The sequence below is a fragment of the Brachyhypopomus gauderio genome, chromosome 13 (assembly GCF_052324685.1).
Source record: "Brachyhypopomus gauderio isolate BG-103 chromosome 13, BGAUD_0.2, whole genome shotgun sequence".
In the NCBI taxonomy this organism is placed as follows: domain Eukaryota; kingdom Metazoa; phylum Chordata; class Actinopteri; order Gymnotiformes; family Hypopomidae; genus Brachyhypopomus; species Brachyhypopomus gauderio.
In genome coordinates this window covers 4,091,723-4,111,274 of record NC_135223.1, presented here as the reverse complement: position 1 = coordinate 4,111,274, position 19,552 = coordinate 4,091,723, and the positions used below count along the sequence as shown (strand labels likewise).

General features: G+C 42.7%; 1 protein-coding gene across 1 annotated transcript; it reads right to left on the bottom strand.

The window, feature by feature from the left end:
• Nucleotides 1-2,895: 2,895 nt before the first annotated feature.
• Nucleotides 2,896-18,898, bottom strand: LOC143473809 (corticotropin-releasing factor receptor 1-like). The gene is made up of 14 exons (XM_076970949.1): nucleotides 18,127-18,898; nucleotides 16,385-16,475; nucleotides 15,919-15,963; nucleotides 15,662-15,781; nucleotides 9,388-9,473; nucleotides 9,055-9,161; nucleotides 6,079-6,199; nucleotides 5,687-5,840; nucleotides 5,309-5,369; nucleotides 5,009-5,081; nucleotides 4,601-4,686; nucleotides 4,259-4,394; nucleotides 3,974-4,015; nucleotides 2,896-3,858 (listed from the first exon to the last, which is right to left on the bottom strand). Exons 1-14 carry the CDS (start codon nucleotides 18,181-18,183, stop codon nucleotides 3,730-3,732), a joined length of 1,308 nt encoding a protein of 435 aa, XP_076827064.1. The 5' UTR covers nucleotides 18,184-18,898; the 3' UTR covers nucleotides 2,896-3,729.
• Nucleotides 18,899-19,552: the final 654 nt, after the last annotated feature.

Sequence of the window (19,552 nt, the reverse complement as noted above, 5' to 3'; positions counted from 1 at the left end):
GTTTACTTTGTGTATCGTTCCACGTATGTTATTCATTATTTTTATTTATTGGGTGGCGAACGTATGTTGACGGGGGGATGTAAAATGGACACAAATTAAGTATTATGTCGCGATAGATCGATCGCCGGTGGTTGGCGCCAGAGCGAACTAGTAACTCATTGAATCATAGATGTAGATCAGAGGTAAATAAACCAGATTTTTTTCGGCGTGAGAAATCGGATGTGTGGCGTGAGAGCGTGTGAAGACGGTCAAATGCGTGTGTCTCATGCTCAATGCGTGAGAGTTGGCAACTCTGCTACTATAAGTACACAATTAAAATGGTAATGTTTACTGTTTACTGATAATGTTGGTGATAGAGAAGGGGTGTGTTAGTAATGTTGGTAATGGAGAAGAGGTGTAATCAGGGCTTAATTTGAGCTGGATCCTGCCGGAACAGGATCCGGGAACTGTCTGCCTCGATCCGGTAACTTTCAAACCTACTAATTATAAGTTATGAAGAAATCTGTCTGCGTTGAACCAATTAATTGAACAAATAATTCTATAAAAGACATTTTTAAATACAAGATCCACATTCCTAAATCACATAAGAGCTCTCCTTTTTAGCGATGCGTGTCTCCCCTATAAAGCTAGTTATACTTTCGTGAGTGACCGCGCGACTCCGCGCGACTCCGCACACCTCGCGCGCGTCACATTCTTTGCAGTGTCCTCCTGAAACGATATGTGGTAGTATAAAGAAACACCCCTCAAACACAGGTGAAGGAACATTTACCTGACCAATTTTAATGTTGTATTGTGTTTCAGATTTGAAAAGTGCTAGAATTTAGGCTAAAGTATTTGAAAATGCACCTAAAATGCACTTCTGCACTTAAAACACTTATAAAACACACGTAAATAGTTCTGGAAGTTCTGTTTACTGGGAGCAAAAACAGTCCGAGTTTCGAACGTATCATGGGCGTGGCTTCGGACTTGAGAAGAGGGTGGAGTTGGATGTGGGCGGGGTTGGATGTCCAACTCCGCCTTCCTGCAGGCTGCAGCGAGAGGCTTCTCCCCTAGCTCGTGTCTTGGCTGGTTCGGAGTCTTCCTCCTCCACTCGCTCACGCGCATACCAATGTACCAAGGCCTGGCCGGCGTTCATCATGACCCTGGGCTCTGTGCAGCCTCAGGCGTTTGCAGTAACCCATGTCGTTGCTCAGTGCAGAGGCAGCTCGATCGCCCCTGGCCAGGGCTCCGTGGGGGCACCTTGAGGGCAGAAACCCGGCGCTAATCCCACCGTATGTTGGCGTTCCACAACGGGATGCCTTCGTTGTAGACACGTGATGCACACTTCATGCTCCAGGAATGAGCGGTCTGGGTGCGAGTAGAGAGCTTCACGGTCTACGGCTACGCTGACGATTTGAGTTGTACCAGTGACCAGATATGGCAATGACACAAACGAAGACTTAGGGCAAATCATACCAGTCTTTTTATTTTTGTGTGTGTGGCCCACCACAACCCCCCCATCTTTGGAGGACAACTTAGTTTTTATGTACAGATCAAATGATTACAATTCTGTATAATACAGTGCAATAGTGATAACAACAAATTGGGTTAGGTGGACCATAAGAAGATAGAATATAGAAAAGAGGAGGAGAGAAAAGAGGGGGAGAGAAAATAAAAAGGGAAAAGACAGAATGGCAGGGAGAAAAAAAAAACAACTAGCTCAAATGACTACTGCAAAAAAGAGCAGAAAGTGTACCCAAGACATATAGCACACATGACTGTGATGTATGTGTATGTGTGAGTGTGTGTTTATGTAAGTGCAACATAAGATAAATGTACTTACCAGCATGGGTAGAAAGCTGCGACAACCTTCCCCCAGAGGCCAGAGGCAGGCAGAGAAAGACCCGAGAATCCCACCCACCCACGGCCCCCCCAGGAGCTGTGGAGTCCCAGGGCCGCACATCCCAATGACCCCCGCATGCCCGTCCCAGCGGTCGGGAGGGGGAGACCCCGAACAGCACCCCCCAAACCAAGGAGCGTCGGCCCAGGCTAACCAGAGGAAACAGAGCCTCCCTCCAGGACATACATATACACAACCCCTTATATACAACCTCATTATATAAACACCTACACAAATCCATATATACATACATACACAGACACACACACCACCCACACTCACCCTCAAATATAGACCCTCACACATATATACACCTACACGCACATGTACATCCACACATACACTCCCACACACATTCACCCACACCCATATACACTCTTATAGACATATATATACACCCACAAATGTACTTACACATTCACCCCAATATACACACACACACACACACACACCCATACCGTACCATTCTTTTTCAAATGTGGAGAAGATGGCTTCTCTACAGTTTTAACACAGAATATAATGAAAATTTCAACTGAACCTTGGAGCAGTTGGAGAAGCATTATGAAGTGACATAACTTGATGGCACTTGTTGGAGTGTGTTACTTTGGGCCTGCATACATTACTTGACCTATTTACACTACACCTATTTACATGCTCTGGATTCAGTACTACGCATATTCATGATTTATGGGCTTGTCAGGCAGGTCTATCATGAATATTTAAAGCAAGTAATTCATTATTTATGCTAACACCGCAAAGCTTTATGAATCACAAAGCTATATCAATAACACTGATTTGATTCTCAGCTAAAAAAAAAGAAACTGTTGGTGCATATGGTAGATGACTGAAGACTGGACGAACTCGTTATATTAACTAACAAGACCACTTTAATTAATGAGACATTTATCATTACTACATTGCTGGGAAGGTAAGACATCAGTGTTTTAAAGTGTCCTCGCTGTGTACTGAAATACTACTTCACCATAAGAAAAAGAAAGTATATTAAGATTGTCTCAGTTTGGTATTTTATTAATTTATATCTTACATTTACATTTATATCACCATAAGGAAAAGAAAGTATATTAAGATTGTCTCAGTCTGGTATTTTATTCATTTATATCTTACATTTACATTTATATCACCATAAGGAAAATAAAGTATATTAAGATTGTCTCAGTCTGGTATTTTATTCGTTTATATCTTACATTTACATTTATATCACCATAAGGAAAATAAAGTATATTAAGATTGTCTCAGTCTGGTATTTTATTCGTTTATATCTTACATTTACATTTATATCTCAAATTGTATTACACTTTTTTCTCCTGCTATTGGCCAAAAGTCCAAAAGTAGAGGATTGTCTGGTGTCTGTAGAGGTTTCTCTCTCTCTCGCTCTTTCTCTCTCTCTCTCTCTCTCTCTCACACACACACACACACACACACACACACACACACACACGCACGCACACGCACGCACACTTTCCCCATAACTGGAGTGTCAAACATCAAGTAATTCCAGTGTTACTTCATGGAATGAAACTGCTGTCTCTGACGGCGTGTAGAAAAACACTCTGTTGGCGGAGTGACCAAGCCTTCTGTCTCCTGTAATGTTTACCTGCGACCTTTGCTTGCAGTGACATTAAGAGTCTTTCCTGCAGTGGCCCAGTCACTCAGCACTGTTGCTAAGCTTGCTGGGAGTGTATCCACACATGAGGCTCTCCGTGCCACTTTGTCTTCCTCAAAAAAAGGAACCACTGATCTATAATAAACGCTTAATTATAGATTAGTGAAGGGAGCGTGTCTTGATCCCGCCTCCCTCCTGGCTTGCTCCACCCATAAGCCACGCCCCCTCAGACGGCCGTCGTCTGCTTGATGCTGTGGAAGCTGAGGCGGGACGTTGAGGTGGGGAGGGACATTGTCCTGCGTATGGAATGCTTGTCCTGCCAACGGTGCCATTGTTTCCACAGCGCCGAGCGCACCTGCGCACACACACACACACACACACACACACACACAAGGCTCCTAACAGTGGTAAGCTAAAGCAAAATGGAGCCACACGGGCTAAACGACATGTGACGTCTGAGCTGTACTCACCTCACTGTTCAGAAAACAGTAGAACACAGACACAAAGAAACCCTGGAGAGGGAGAAGGACATCGGTGAGCAGGATGACAACGTGGGGCTGGACATGGAGGTTTCACAGGGAAGAGAAGACACCCGGCACCCTTCAAACCCATACCTACAGCTCCTGTGCTGTCTCGTATGAACCTTCAGACTTCCTAATGGCCCACTGCTGATTGGTAGGCCTAAATGTCCTAGCAAGGCTGGTCAAGACCCGTAGACTGTGGAGACTACCGCCCGTGCTGTATACAGGACCTACCTGAAAGGACTGGAGGAAGGAATTGAAGTAGATGAAGACGATTTGGGAGACCTCGTCCTCTCCTGGGTTGACAAAGAACAGCATGTAGGTGATTCCCAGCAGAGGAAGAAGGACAAGGGTTGCTTTCACTGCCTTCCTGCAGGGACACGGATGGACACAAGAGGGCAGAGTACCAAAGGAGGTCCTTAAACCAAGCAATGAGCAGAGCTATGAGCTATTGGTGTGTGTAAGCACTTTAAAAGTTACTAAGCATGTGTAGCTATATGATGGTTTTGTGTCTTATGCAAATGTATGTGCGCGTATGTGTGGGTGCGCATACATGATTTGAATGGGTGAATGTACCTGTACTGAATGGTTTCTGAGGTGGTGGAGGCTCTGAGTTTGGTCATGAGGATCCTCACAATATTGAAGAGGAAGACAAAATTAATCTGTAGGACAAGGACAAAGTCATGTACACGTGAGGCTTCTGACGACATCTGACGCGGCAAGTCACAAACGGCAAAACATCAAACGTCGGCTCAGTTTGTCTCACGTCGACGAGAACTGGACGTTCCCAACAACAACAGCAGAAGAGTCAGGATGGACGTGTCCTACACTGTTAGCGAGCAGTATTGTACTTAATATAGTCTTACTTAATATAGTAAGACTGAATGTTACAGGTATACAAGCAAGTGTCTGCAGCACTGCTGTATGTCAACATCTTTATTCACACACAGCATGTTGTCAACCTGGTCAACACAGTGTCCTCACCATGAGCACTAACATCATTGGGCCCTGGTAAATGTAGTCCGTGTACACGCCCGCTCTCTTCCCAAACCAGCACCTGGCGGTTAGGGACAAAAATGGGAAAGAAATCGTAAGATTCTGGAGAATTCGGCAAGATTCTTCTGGAACTCGGAAAATGGTCAAACTGTTTTGAATAAAATTATCCCTTCAGGCAAAGACAGATAAATATCCAAGCATTTTGTTTTTTATAATTAATAATATAATTTTTTTTAACGTTAACAGCGTTTATAATGCTTACTTCCTGGATATTAAAACCAGACGTACTTTTCGTTGTCATAGTAAAGTTTTCCTATGGCCCAGGCTACAATAATTGGGAAGGGAACACCTGGAAAGCAAAATCACAAACAATGAATATGCAAACATTTTATGATAAACAGATGCCAATATTCAAATTCCAATTACATATTAGTGGACTTTTAAAAAATCGTCTTCATTTATCAAACGTGTTCCTCCAGATCCTATAACTGTCGACCAAGCTTGTGCACATCAGATGAAAATAAACAACTGTACACTTGCTGGGCCGACATGTTAAATAAGTTTTTCAGTGTTGTTCTTCTGAGCCATAACGCAAAAATGTTCATCAAAACCACGCTACTGTTTGTTCTGCTGTAACCAGGCACTCAAGAATCCATAAGGTCTTACCCCATCCAATGCACATGAACATCCACTTCTTCAGCCTGTCAGCGGAGTATGTCAGAACGATGGCTGTGTGGAGGTAACAGCCCTCCCCGAACATCCAGAAAAAATTGGCCATATGGAAATAATTATAGGCCGTTGTCACCAAGCGACACCAGAGCTTTGGGAGAGGGGAAAAAACGGGGAGGTGTGTGTGTGTGTGTGGTGGGTTTGGACAGATTATGTTCAATTCCATTGCTTGCTACACAAAAGCAAAATCAAGAGACAAAAACGTGGCCTGGTGTAGTTTGGGAACATAAAATCTCTGAAACTGGTTCATGTGACTCCACCGGAATTGGACTAAAGTAGCTAATGACTCCAGTGGAGTTTTGAGTCGGTTCTGTTAATCCAGATCTCACCACATTGCTCTCATGGATGTCAGGATTCATGCTCAGCTGTACAATGAACCATGTGGCATTTCTCAGGATGAAAGCAGAGATGAGGTTCCAGTGGATGATATTCCTGAGACAACGAATACACCTGAGATGAGAAAAGAGGTTGAGAGAGAGAGAGAGAATACAAAGATGCAAAAAGAATAATTTAGATCAGGGGTGCTCATTACGTCGATCGCGATCGACCGGTCGATCGCGAAGGAAGTGTCGGTCGATCGCGAAGGAATGTGCGTAGATCGCGTCACATAAAATAGTAGTAGATGAATCGCACATCTGCACTGACGGTTGTATTTTGATTGACATTCACGGTAGCCAATCTGCAATCCACTCAACATATTACCTTGATAAAAAAAAAAGACTATTTATGAGTAAATGCTGGGAATGTTTGTTAAAATTACTATTTGTGAAACGGAAATTGTTGGGCAATATTGATGACGATGACATCACCTCCCCAGGTGTGTGTTATAAAACAAACATAAGCGGTGTGTGGTGGCGGTGTGGGTTTGTGTGTCTGCTGTTGTCAGTGCTGAAGAGGCTCAAACATCTGGAAATCCAGACTGCCTTATGATGTTCACACACACACACACACACACACACACACACACACACACACACACACACACACACACACACACACACACACATGAAAACAAAGTGGAGCTGAATCCTTAAACTCAGGAGCATAACACATCCCAGAGATGCTACGATGTAACCATTCCCAGGGCAAACAATGGGTCTAAAAATACAGCTCATCTGACACAAACTATTAGGCGATAACCTCGGATCCGTTGCTCCGGGGGGCCACTGTCACTGCAAACCTTATTTATATTTAATATTTATTTATTATTTATCTCCTGATGACTGCTGCTATTTCAGGTCACGGAACGCTTTTCTGCAGAAGAGCCCGAAAGATATTTCGGGTACGTCAGCCACTTGTAGCGGTGCTCTAAACATTGCGGCACATCCCCAAGATGATAAACAAGCACTTTTCTTCCATCTCTCCTTGGACACTGAGCCATCTTGACATGTTCATCCCTCACATATTGCTAAGAACCTTGGTCTTGGAGATAGATGACCCCCCCCCCCCCCCCCCCCCCCCCCAAGCCTTCTCAGATCCCACAGCTCCAGTGTGAGAACACTAGGAGAGAACAACTCTTCTAGCCACTAGAGGCTACTGAAGGAGTAGGTTCTCTCTCAGGTCCAGTGTTGCGAATAACGCCGTTAAAAATAACGGCGTTAGGTAACGGCGTCATTTTGTCAGTAACGGGATATTATAATTAATTACTTTTCCTGTCGTTACAACGCCGTTGATGTTACTGGTTATTAAAAGCGGTGTGTTACTATATATTGATATACTAACAGTAATGTGAGTGGACCGCTGCCCAGGCTAGTGAGGAGTAACAGATCTCGATAGGTCACAGTTCTCAATGTAACACCTGTTTAATTTGGTGTATTTAATTAAGAATATAGGTTTTATTGTTAAGTTTACTTCTGTTCAGTTGTCTCAGGTTGAGAGAATTTAATTTGATAGATGTAAATGCACTTTATATAGTGTATATTTTAACAAAGATTTGGGATTTTAAAGGATTTTATCCTGCACTGGTCTGTGGATGTGGAATAGATATCAAAAGTTAAACACCTTTCTGATCTACTCATTTCAACTGACTGAAAACTGTGAAAAAAAATCCTTATTCATTGGCATATAACTTTTTTTTTTACTGCAACGCAAATAGTTACTTTCCCTGGTAACGAGTTACTTTTATTATAGAGTAATTAAGTTACTTTTTTGAACAAGTAGTGAGTAACTATAATTACTTTTTTAAAGTAACATTCCCAACACTGCTCAGGTCCAATACACCTTCCTTCCTTCAGGATCTTCCCTCGCTACATCTATGAACGTCAACACGACCCAAGCACCAAACGCAGCATCACAGCCGTCTAGACGTCAGCGGAGTAATGATTTTTTTTGTTCGTGTATTCCTGCTGCGTTTTGATCAGTTTTATTCGGTGGTTCTCCTTCAGACCAACTGCCTATGAAATTCCAGCCCCATGTTTCCGAGGAACAGGATGCTTCCAAGTCTGACTGGCTGTTGGTTGCTTAGGTGATGCACAGATTAGCCAATCCTGCGTCTGCTTGGCAAACACAGATGTGCTTTAGTGCAGAACCCGCTCTGGATTGCTCTGTTCTGATGACGCTGGATTCAAAGGGCAATAAAAAGAAAACAGCTGTAAAATGCACCATTCCTGTCAGCACAGCTAGAGAGGAACAGCTGCCTGCCTTTGAGGTGGAATCCATAAACGTTTTTCCATAAGGCCATAAGTGAATAAAATAACTAAAGCAGAGGATGTTTCAGGTTATAACCTATTACCCAACAAACAACAGTCTGGCTAGAGATAGCACATAACAAAACAATGCAGAGCATAGACACACACACACACACACACACACACACACACACACACACACACACACACACACACACACACACACACACACACACACACACACACACACACACACACCCTGCTGAGTGAGCATGCTGTCGCGGTGTGGGGGTTTGAGTGTGAACCGTTGTTGTTATTCTCAGCACTAGAATGACGGCCAGAGCGAAGTGTGGCCTAGTTTGTCTGCTCAAAACACCCTTTGGAGCCAGATGGAGGTTTCTGGACCAAAAGTCAGCAGGGAGGTGCTGGATAATAGAAATAAAATAACATCTTATGCCAAGGCGCCTATCAAAGCTGTAATAAAGCTTTCCCAAAACCCCTGCATGTAACAATGTATGTGAACAAATTAAAACCTATGGAAGATGACCTGGAAATGTAAACATGAAAAACATCATGTACAATACACACTGTTATAAATATGTCATTATAATTATAAAGCCTTATTTCTGTGTAGGTCATGAGTAATATTAATATCAACAATATTGTGACTTGGCTTACCTGAGTCGTAAGAAGATTGTGAAGGCAATGAGAAGTGTTAACAGAGACAAACAGTGACCCATATAGTTAATGATAACAGCTATCTTATAGTGCAGCTTGCGCCTCCTCTGTAACACACACACACACACACACACACACACACACACACCGACAACATCACAATATCACATATCACACACATAATAACTATGATCACAAATATTGCATAAAGGTTGTTATGATCTGCAAGCCTGTGTGTGTGTGTGTGTGTGTGTGTGTGTGTGTGTGTGTGTGTGTGTGTGTGTGTGTGTGTGTGTGTGTGTGTGTGTGTGTGTGTGTGTGTGTGTGTGTTACCTGTATATTGAGAATAGCTTTGCACTGAGAGTAGTTGCCTTTGGAGGCCCAGGTCCCATTGGCAAGACACTTTCTGAAGATTTTATCTAGACAAGACAAGCAATTTTAGACCAGCTAAACAATTTTTTAGACAATTTCAACAATCCTAGCTCACACCAGGTAGTTCAGCTAAGGCAGTGTGATGGCAGCACTGGGAGCACAAGTCCAAATCTCAGAAAGCACACGTGTTGTGATCCTGATACACACGTGTTGTGATCCTGATACACACGTGTTGTGATACATACGTGTTGTGATCCTGATACACACGTGTTGTGATCCTGATACACACGTGTTGTGATACATACGTGTAGTGATCCTGATACACACGTGTTGTGATCCTGATACATACATGTTGTGATCCTGATACATACGTGTTGTGATACATACGTGTTGTGATACACACGTGTTGTGATCCTGATACATACGTGTTGTGATACATACGTGTTGTGATCCTGATACATACGTGTTGTGATCCTGATACATACGTGTAGTGATCCTGATACATACGTGTAGTGATCCTGATACACACGTGTTGTGATACATACGTGTTGTGATACATACGTGTTGTGATCCTGATACATACGTGTAGTGATACATACGTGTTGTGATCCTGATACATACGTGTAGTGATACATACGTGTTGTGATCCTGATACATACGTGTTGTGATACATACGTGTTGTGATACATACGTGTTGTGATCCTGATACATACGTGTTGTGATACATACGTGTTGTGATACATACGTGTTGTGATCCTGATACATACGTGTTGTGATACATACGTGTTGTGATCCTGATACATACGTGTTGTGATACATACGTGTTGTGATCCTGATACATACGTGTTGTGATACATACGTGTTGTGATACTGATCACAACAGGATAAAACCACCTGCCAGATGCTGGAAATATGGATAGCAGCCAATTGATTTCTATGACTGACAGACATTTAACCCCATCTTAGAAAATAAGTGCGGAAAGACCCTAATGTAGGATACTGCAGATGCATATGTATGGGATCGTTTGGGCAACATTATTTCCATATTTAACAGTTTCACAATAACAGAAAAGCGGGCCTGAAGCTGTAGCCACCCTGCACAGACAGGGCTTACTTTAGCAAGTGAAATAGCCTGTAAATGCTGTAAATAGCCAGGCAAGATTCTCGGTTCTTGTTTAGACGTCTGCTCCTTCCTCTTTGCGAATAGCTTCTAGTTCCTTCAGATTGGCACAAACTACTGCTCTTTCAAAGTTCTATCCTTCAAACCCTAATGACAAACCTTCAGCTCGTGACTTCAGATCGTGATGTCCTTTTTTCATCTTAAGCCTTTTTTTGTTTGATGTCTTCTTCCAGAATTTGCTAGTATTCAGTTTCTTTCCTTATTCCAATAAAATGTTCTACATGAGCCCTACACACCTTCTGTTTAATGAGAGCCTTACACACCTTCTGTTCTCCATAACATGTGAGCCCTACACACCTTCTGTTCTCCATAACACGTGAGCCCTACACACCTTCTGTTCTCTACAACATGTGAGCCCTACACACCTTCTGTTCTCCATAACATGTGAGCCCTACAAACCTTCTGTTCTCTACAACACGTGAGCCCTACACACCTTCTGTTCTCCATAACATGTGAGCTCTACACACCTTCTGTTCTCCATAATACGTGAGCCCTACACACCTTCTGTTCTCTACAACATGTGAGCCCTACACACCTTCTGTTCTCCATAACACGTGAGCCCTACGCACCTTCTGTTCTCTACATGTGAGCCCTACACACCTTCTGTTCTCCATAACATGTGAGCCCTACACACCTTCTGTTTAATGAGAGCCTTACACACCTTCTGTTCTCCATAACATGTGAGCCCTACACACCTTCTGTTCTCCATAACATGTGAGCCCTACACACCTTCTGTTCTCTACAACATGTGAGCCATACACACCTTCTGTTCTCTACAACATGTGAGCCCTACACACCTTCTGTTCTCCATAACACGTGAGCCCTACACACCTACTGTTCTCCATAACATGTGAGCCCTACACACCTTCTGTTCTCTACAACATGTGAACCCTACACACCTACTGTTCTCCATAACACGTGAGCCCTACACACCTTCTGTTCTCCATAACATGTGAGCCCTACACACCTTCTGTTCTCTACAACATGTGAACCCTACACAGCTTCTGTTCTCTACAACACGTGAGCCCTACACACCTTCTGTTCTCTACAACATGTGAGCCCTACACACCTTCTGTTCTCCATAACACGTGAGCCCTACACACCTTCTGTTCTCCATAACACGTGAGCCCTACACACCTTCTGTTCTCCACAACATGTGAGCCCTACACACCTTCTGTTCTCTACAACACGTGAGCCCTACACACCTTCTGTTCTCTACAACATGTGAGCCCTACACACCTTCTGTTCTCCATAACACGTGAGCCCTACACACCTTCTGTTCTCCATAACACATGAGCCCTACACACCTTCTGTTCTCCATAACATGTGAGCCCTACACACCTTCTGTTCTCCATAACACGTGAGCCCTACATAACTTCTGATCTCCATAACACGTGAGCCCTACACACCTTCTGTTCTCCACAACACGTGAACCCTACACACCTTCTGTTCTCTACAATATGTGAGCCCTACACACCTTCTGTTCTCCATAACACGTGAGCCCTACATAACTTCAGATCTCCATAACACGTGAGCCCTACATAACTCCAGATCTCCATAACACGTGAGCCCTCCACACCTTCTTTTCTCCACAACACGTGAGCCCTACACACCTTCTGTTCTCCATACCTCCTTGTGCTTATTGCAGCCAAGCATCACCATTCCACAGAATTTGGTTCCAAATGCAACAGATGTTCCTTTGCAAACTTCTGATGCCAAGTTTTGTGGTGAGGAGGCAGACAGAGTTCTCTTCTGAAGTCTTTTCCTTGAATGTCATATTTGCGCAGATGTCGCTACATAGTAGAACACTACACCACCATTGCAGAGTGTAGTAAATCTGCAAAGTGTGGTAAATCTTCTTGAACGTCTTTTACAGGCAAATGTGGGTTCTGATTTGTCTAGAAATCACAAAAGCAGTTCTCATGCAAAGTTTTCTTGCTTTTCTAGACCGGACAATAGCTGCTGATTGTTAGGCTAAGGTTTGGCAAGTCAGAGTATTTTTTAAACTTTGAAATTTGCACCTTTCGGTGATACAGGGAGACACAGGGAGTCTCAGATGATCTCCAGGGAGCAAAGCTTCCTGATGTCTGCCTGCTAAATAGAATCCAAAGATCTAGCAAGATAATTATGGTTAAATTTTGCTTAAAATGAGACAAGAGAGAAAGAGAGAGATTCAAAATTGTAGTGAAATGCGCAATGTTTCAAGAGAAACAGCACATTCTGGACAAGGTACTTTATCACCTGTGCAAGCAAAATATTTTTGAAATACAATGAGGACAAATCAGTTTATACATGAAAATTTGCAGGGCTCACGTGTTGTGGTTGTAAATTTGTGCAGATCAGATCTTTTTCTTTGAGTTTCCTAATTTCATTGCTGACACAGTAGCAACTGGCAATGCAAAGAGAAACGTCATGAATGCACATTGGTTTGCATACCAGAATGCACTTTGCTTACACAGCTGATGAAGGACCTCTGTCCAAAACAAATGGTTTTATTTGTCATGCTCCCCAAACATGCACCAGTGTCCAGTGAGAGTCCAGTTAGACATATCTAACATGTATATATTTTACTTTCTTTTCTAAAAGAGAAAATTCCTGTTTCCTATGAGATTAAAGTCTGCATATGGTTAAATGACAAAATTTTGTTTTAACAGTGTTTACAAAGAAATTCTATGGAAAAGCTTTCCAACACAATCTGACAACTATATGCAAAAGAATATAGATTTTAATTGTCAGAAATATTCACCAAATATAGAAGCCACTGCACTTTGTGAGATATTGGCTGTGAAGGTTGTTTAGAATTGGCTGTTGTAATTATGGACTGTGTTTGATCATGAGCCTGTAAGTGATTAGGGTTAGGGTTAGGTTTAGGGTTAATTTTAGGGTTAGGGTTAGTTTTAGGGCTAGGGTGTTCAGAAATATGTTCAGTTTGAAAACAATGTTTGTACCTAACATTCCTGTGTACCTAACTGTTTTAATGTATGTATAGTACACACACACACACACACACACACACACACACACACACACACACACACACACACACACACACACACACACACACATACATATATTTATATATAGTAGTAGTACAGTACCTTCCCATATGTTCTTAGTGCCAATTAGAGGTGAGGGGTGGGGACAATATCACAATATCAGCCATTTCTGAATCTTTTTCTGAATTTGTGTGTGTGTGTGTGTGTGTGTATCTGATCATTTACACATACCTACCATTACATGTTGTCTAACATACATGCCAAGCCAGTAATATTAACCTATTATATATTATAAGCAACATAATACAATTATCCAGAATACAAGTTTTACATGTTATAATCTTTGCTCAGTCCTCTTGTTTCACCATATTTAATGTAATTAGGTTTTGTTTCCACAATTCCAAACACAAACCTGAAAACTAGCACAAAACGCACTCAAAGATGCACAAATCGGTCAAAGACAAACATCACATTCAAAATCAGTTGAATTACATTTTTACTGAAAATCCATAGAAGATCCTTCAGATATGATGTCAAATAAGGATCACCATGTCTGATAACTAGATACTAGCTACTGTTAGGTTTTGGAACCTAAACTTTAAGTTAACATTAATGTTTTAGGGGTTAGGTGTAACGTGGCTCGCGCCATGGAGCGAGGAGACGGACACAAATGCAGAGATGAGCGAGATTTAATACGGGGAATACCAAAAGCAGAGTTGTAATACCGGGCGCAGGTCATATCGGGAAGGCAGTCCATACAAGAAATGACAACAGACATACTCGGTCAGATAAACCAAAAACGACGGGGAAACACGGAACAGGCAGGAATACTTGCTGCGGAAACAATACTCACAAAGAACAGGTTTGACAAAGTACAAGGCACACAGTAGACAAAATCACGGATCCTGGACTGGGGAAATACTAGGACTTTAACATAGAACTGAAACAAGGGACAGGTGATAACAATGACACAGGGGCGTGGTAACAAACAAGGAATCACGAAGACAAACGAGCGGGGCGGGATTAACGGGCAAGGAATAACAGAAAACACGAGGAACAGACATTGGAGTGACCGCGGGGAGAGGGGGGCGTAGCCCTACGTGACATTTAGGATTAAGGTTTAATGTAAGAGTGGGGTTAGGCTAGGGCCATCGAGTGGTGTCAGGGTGCCAGAAGGCATGAGGAACTGACTGTTGCCCATACTGTCACCCATTTATTATTACCATACACATATTTATGGGAGGAAGGACTTCATGAAGTGAGAATTCAGAACCTCAACTCAGAACCTCAGAATTCAGAACCTCAGAACTCAGAACCTCAGAACCTTTGGGAAGCAGCAGTTTCCTTCTGTGTCATTTTCTTTTTCACAAGGTGCAGAACGTACATGCGTGTCATTTGTCAGCTGTGGTCTGTTTGGTGTTTGAATGTAAACGCACACAGGCGACGAGATGTGACAGTAAGCTGAAGGAAGTCAATCGTCAATCACTGGCAACTGAGTTAGCTCTTCAGCATCACTCTAGTGTGTTCCTAGCAATAGAGTTCACATTAGGGCTGATTTTATGCAACGAAAGCAGTGGTCAAGCAAGGTGGAGGGTCATCTATTTTTAGAGACATGGGAGAAATCAGAGGGACCCTGAAATCAGATACAACATGAAAGAGAGTAAGAGAGAGAGTGTGTGTGTGTGACTGAGAGAAACATTGGGGGGTAAGGGGTGATGTGGCAACCAGAGATCAGGGTAGGATGAAAGAGTGGTTTAGAGGCTAAGTCAGCCACGTGGTAAACCAACACAGAAGATGAACTCTTAGTGTCTTGAGCTCCTCTGGAGAATCCAGCTGTTCAGATCAGAGGCTCTGGTGCCCTACCGTCACCGTGTCACCTCCTTCCAGCAACTCCAGGCTTATGGAGCATTAGAGTTTGTGGTGACCTTAATTCATACTCTGGCTTAAGCCCTTTATTTATTGGTCTAGGCTTGGGTTTAGCCTTGGTCTAAGAAGGCTGGCCATGTGTGTGGGCCTGCGTTCTGATTGGTCAGTGGCGTGAGATGCGTCGCCTTCTTACTGGTTGTGTTGTATCGGACGCCGTAGAGGAACTCCGGGCAGGAACGTGACACCACCTCTCCGGCTACGCTCCGCGGCCAGCACGTCCCGATTCCATCGACGGACGTTCTGCAAAACACACCTGACACACACACACACACACACACACACACACACACACACACACACACACACCGCAGGAGGATTTACGAACACTCCGTGATGGATGGACACGGATTGGCTGAGAGAGCAGCTATTACATTTGGTTGCGGAACTCACCCGAGCTATTACTGTCAGAGTGATCGGAGGACTCCACAGAGTGTGCTGCAGACACGGAGACGTAAACAAACACACAACTGACTGTTATAAACCAATACGTATGACCTCATAACCTGTCTGTGATCAGTATGGATTTCGGTGATGTAATCCGTCCATGAGAGCATGGCTGCTCTGTAGAAAAGCTACAGTACACATGTTTGCTTTTCCTCGGGCAGTCCTTGCCTCACTGTTTTCTCACGGAGCAGTTGTGGATTATTTTTGTTTTCTCGTCTCCAGCAGGATCGCCTGTGTCTCCAGAACATCCCGGAACATCTACTGAGGATCTCTTGAGCAATTTTGCCCAGTGGAGTGATGTGTGTGCTGGTGACTTAGGTATGTAACTGACCAGGTCTGGTTACACACACACACACACACACACACACACACACACACACATACATAAACACACACACAAACACACACATACAGGTGAGGTTTCCAGCAGCCAGCATCACCGTGTCGCAGGCATGATCAGCTGCTGATGCTGTGGTAACCACAACACACAGGACAGACAGCACCTGTGGAAGAGAGAGAGAGAGAGAGAGAGAGAGAGAGAGAGAGAGAGAGAGTCAAAGAAAAGGCTAAGAGAAATGTGTGTTTGGCACATGGCTCAGCACAGATGACCCAAATGGAAAAGACAGTGAAATCTACCAGGGAAACAAGTGCTTCATCCAAACCTTCTTGAGTCGGCTACTGTAAAATGGTTGAAAAATTGCAAAGTGTAAATAATAAACTGCGATCCTTGTTGATCCATTACTGGCCCCATTTTACCATGTGATCTAATAAGAGTCTTTTACAGTGTACTTACAAATACATATTTATTAAGTGCAAAGCAGACCTAAATGTTGTCTTTCAGTCCAGGGATTTGACTATTATCTGGAATATAAGGAGACAGGCAAACCCTGTTATTCCCACACAGATAATCTCAGATTAGCGAGCCCAACATGGCAAAACCCAGTTCCAAATGGACCCTTAATTCCCCCTAATCTGAAGGGCGGAGACAAAAATTACGTTGTGAAGGAAACCTCAGATGGGGAGGCATTTCTACAGTGATGTTCCTGATGCATCATTTACAGTAATAAAAGACACAGATTTAATTTGTGAATTAACAAAGATGCTGTTGCTAAGATGCAGTATACACATTGTAAAGGCAGGTTGAAGGAGATGTTCTGTTGGCTGTTCTATGAAGCGTTGGAGAGACACACAGGAGCAGGAACATGGAACCAGTGTTCAACCAGTGTTACACCTACACCCCCATACAATCTCACCCTTCTGAGTGGCAGGGGAGCAGACCAATCAGTTTCATCCACTGATGTGCTCAGCGGCTGAATATTCAGATTCAATGTCTGCATGTGTATTTCAAAAGCAACCAACAATATAAACATCCTTCTGATTATCATATATTCCAGGACCCCAAACAACAGATCACCTAGTGTCACCAACATTTGAATGACACCACCCTACCAACACACACTCAAACGGCCATTAGTAAGATTAGTGTGAATATAATGACATCATCGGCAAACACCAGGCGACGCACTGAAACTGCTGTTTGTAAGGTTAAAGGTTAAAGGAACGTAGCAAACCCGAGTCATTATTTTAGTACAATTATATAAACATATAATAATATATAATTATCTATGTAGTTATATTTTATAATAAAAGTAATTAATATTTATATCAAGATACTAGACCAATAGCCAGACTGGGGAGTCCAAAATTGGATCTATAGCTGGCCTACATAATACATACTGAAACCACACAAATGTTCACGATAAAACCCTGTATCTGGATTCGAATTAAGCCTACATATTTTAAAAACGACTTGAAAGTACGGCTTACAACATTAATCAACCGAATCCATATTGTGCGTTTAACTTCCACAGCTAAAAAAACGAATCAAACACAAAGCAGTAACGCAAACATTCATAACGTCTACCCGTTTCACGTGATTTCTTCCTCAAATGACGGCGAATTTATTTTGTTTCTTTAGATTTTCTGTGGTTTCCACCGAATTTCGAGTACCCAGTGGCCCAAACCGGGTTAATTCGACAATACCCGGACAATAAACGTGTGGTCTCCATATCAGTCTCAATTAGACTCAACAAGCTGGATGTAACTCCGCACCTGTAAAGTCTTGGTCCATTAGGTCAGGTCCATTGGGCTTACCTGTAACATTAGGGAGACACGCACGACCTTCTCTGTTCTTCTCGCAGACGTATTCATTACTTTAGCTGTTGAAGGAGGGTCTTTAGCAGCTTGACTTTATCTTTCTTTTTTAGTTTAGCGAAGATGATCCATCAACGCACAACGCCATCATTTAAGTTATGATGCATTAGATCAAATATTTCTGAAGGAAACATGAGTCCTCAATCCATTTATGCCGTTGCATGTTTTATAAATATTGGTCCATTATGATCTAGATATAATGTAATTTTCTGCGAATATTATTTATGCTCTGAAAGGAAGCTGCAATCTTAGTAGAGACAAAAATCCACTATAATAAAAAAAATGTGTGTTAAGGGAAAAACAAAAATATTACAATTAGCTACGTACAGAAAGTTAAAATCCAAAATCTTTCTACTTGCGAGTCCTTTTAAAAAGCCTTTTAATACAAATTAGCGCATATGACTTATTTGATATCTTCTTCTTCTGCCAAAGCTCCGCTTTATTACTGAAGTCTCTTCTATTCCCGTGAAGACAGCTGCCACTCATCAGAACAGTTCGGTTGAAGGTGCAATCCGGGCCACCGCACCAGTACCGCACCACTTCACGGACCATTATAACCCGTTGCTGGTTGTGTAACCAAACTGCTGGAGTGTCGCATCACCTTCGAGCATCATAGAGACGTTTCCACCTTGCAAGTGTCCGTGGGAAACCAAAAAGTGCCGGAGTGGTCAGAGCTGTCCTCTCGTGCTTGCCTTGATCGCACGCAGGTGTCCATTTCGGGTCTCCTCGTGCAAAAGGGGCGGACCGAGATGCTTTAGGGCTGCAACTCGTGTCAGAATGTTCGCAATGCTTTGATAATGATCAGTTTGTTTACAAGGAGACCTTTACAAACATTTCAATAATAATAATAATGATGATGATAATAATAAACAGAAAGTTTTAATAAAAGTCACCAAATTGTAAGGTCTTTTCTTCTGATTTTATCTGATATAGTATTCTTGTATTCACGTTTATTAGAGTGTTTTTTTAATGTGAGTGCACGTGTACATTTCTGTGCGCGCATGTGCATACAGTATGTTCAGTCTGAGATGAACAACATAGATGAACGTTGGCGCTTAGAAATAGCAAACTGTAGATTACACATCTTTGGCGGTAACATGTACACCTTCAACATGACAGAATGTCTCAAACACACACACACACACACACACACACACACACACACACACACACACACACACACACACACACACAGAGGGGGAGAGAGAGAGAGAGAGAGAGAGAGAGAGAGAGAGAGAGAGAGAGAGAGAGAAGAAATTAGAAGAAACTGAAGTTGTTCATCTCACCTATAAGAACCAGTGTGTGTTTAGAGGCTAGGAGTGTGTGTAGGAGTTTGTGTTAGTGTGTGTAGTCATTTTGCTGAAGA

Excerpts from the sequence above, each read along its gene's own strand:
- LOC143473809 (XM_076970949.1), bottom strand. The coding sequence starts at position 18,183 with ATGAATACGTCTGCGAGAAGAACAGAGAAGGTCGTGCGTGTCTCCCTA. Across the intron at positions 4,687-5,008 it reads CAATGATGTTAGTGCTCATG|ATTAATTTTGTCTTCCTCTT; the intron begins GTGAGGACACTG and ends CTTGTCCTACAG. Across the intron at positions 4,395-4,600 it reads TCAGAAACCATTCAGTACAG|GAAGGCAGTGAAAGCAACCC; the intron begins GTACATTCACCC and ends GTGTCCCTGCAG.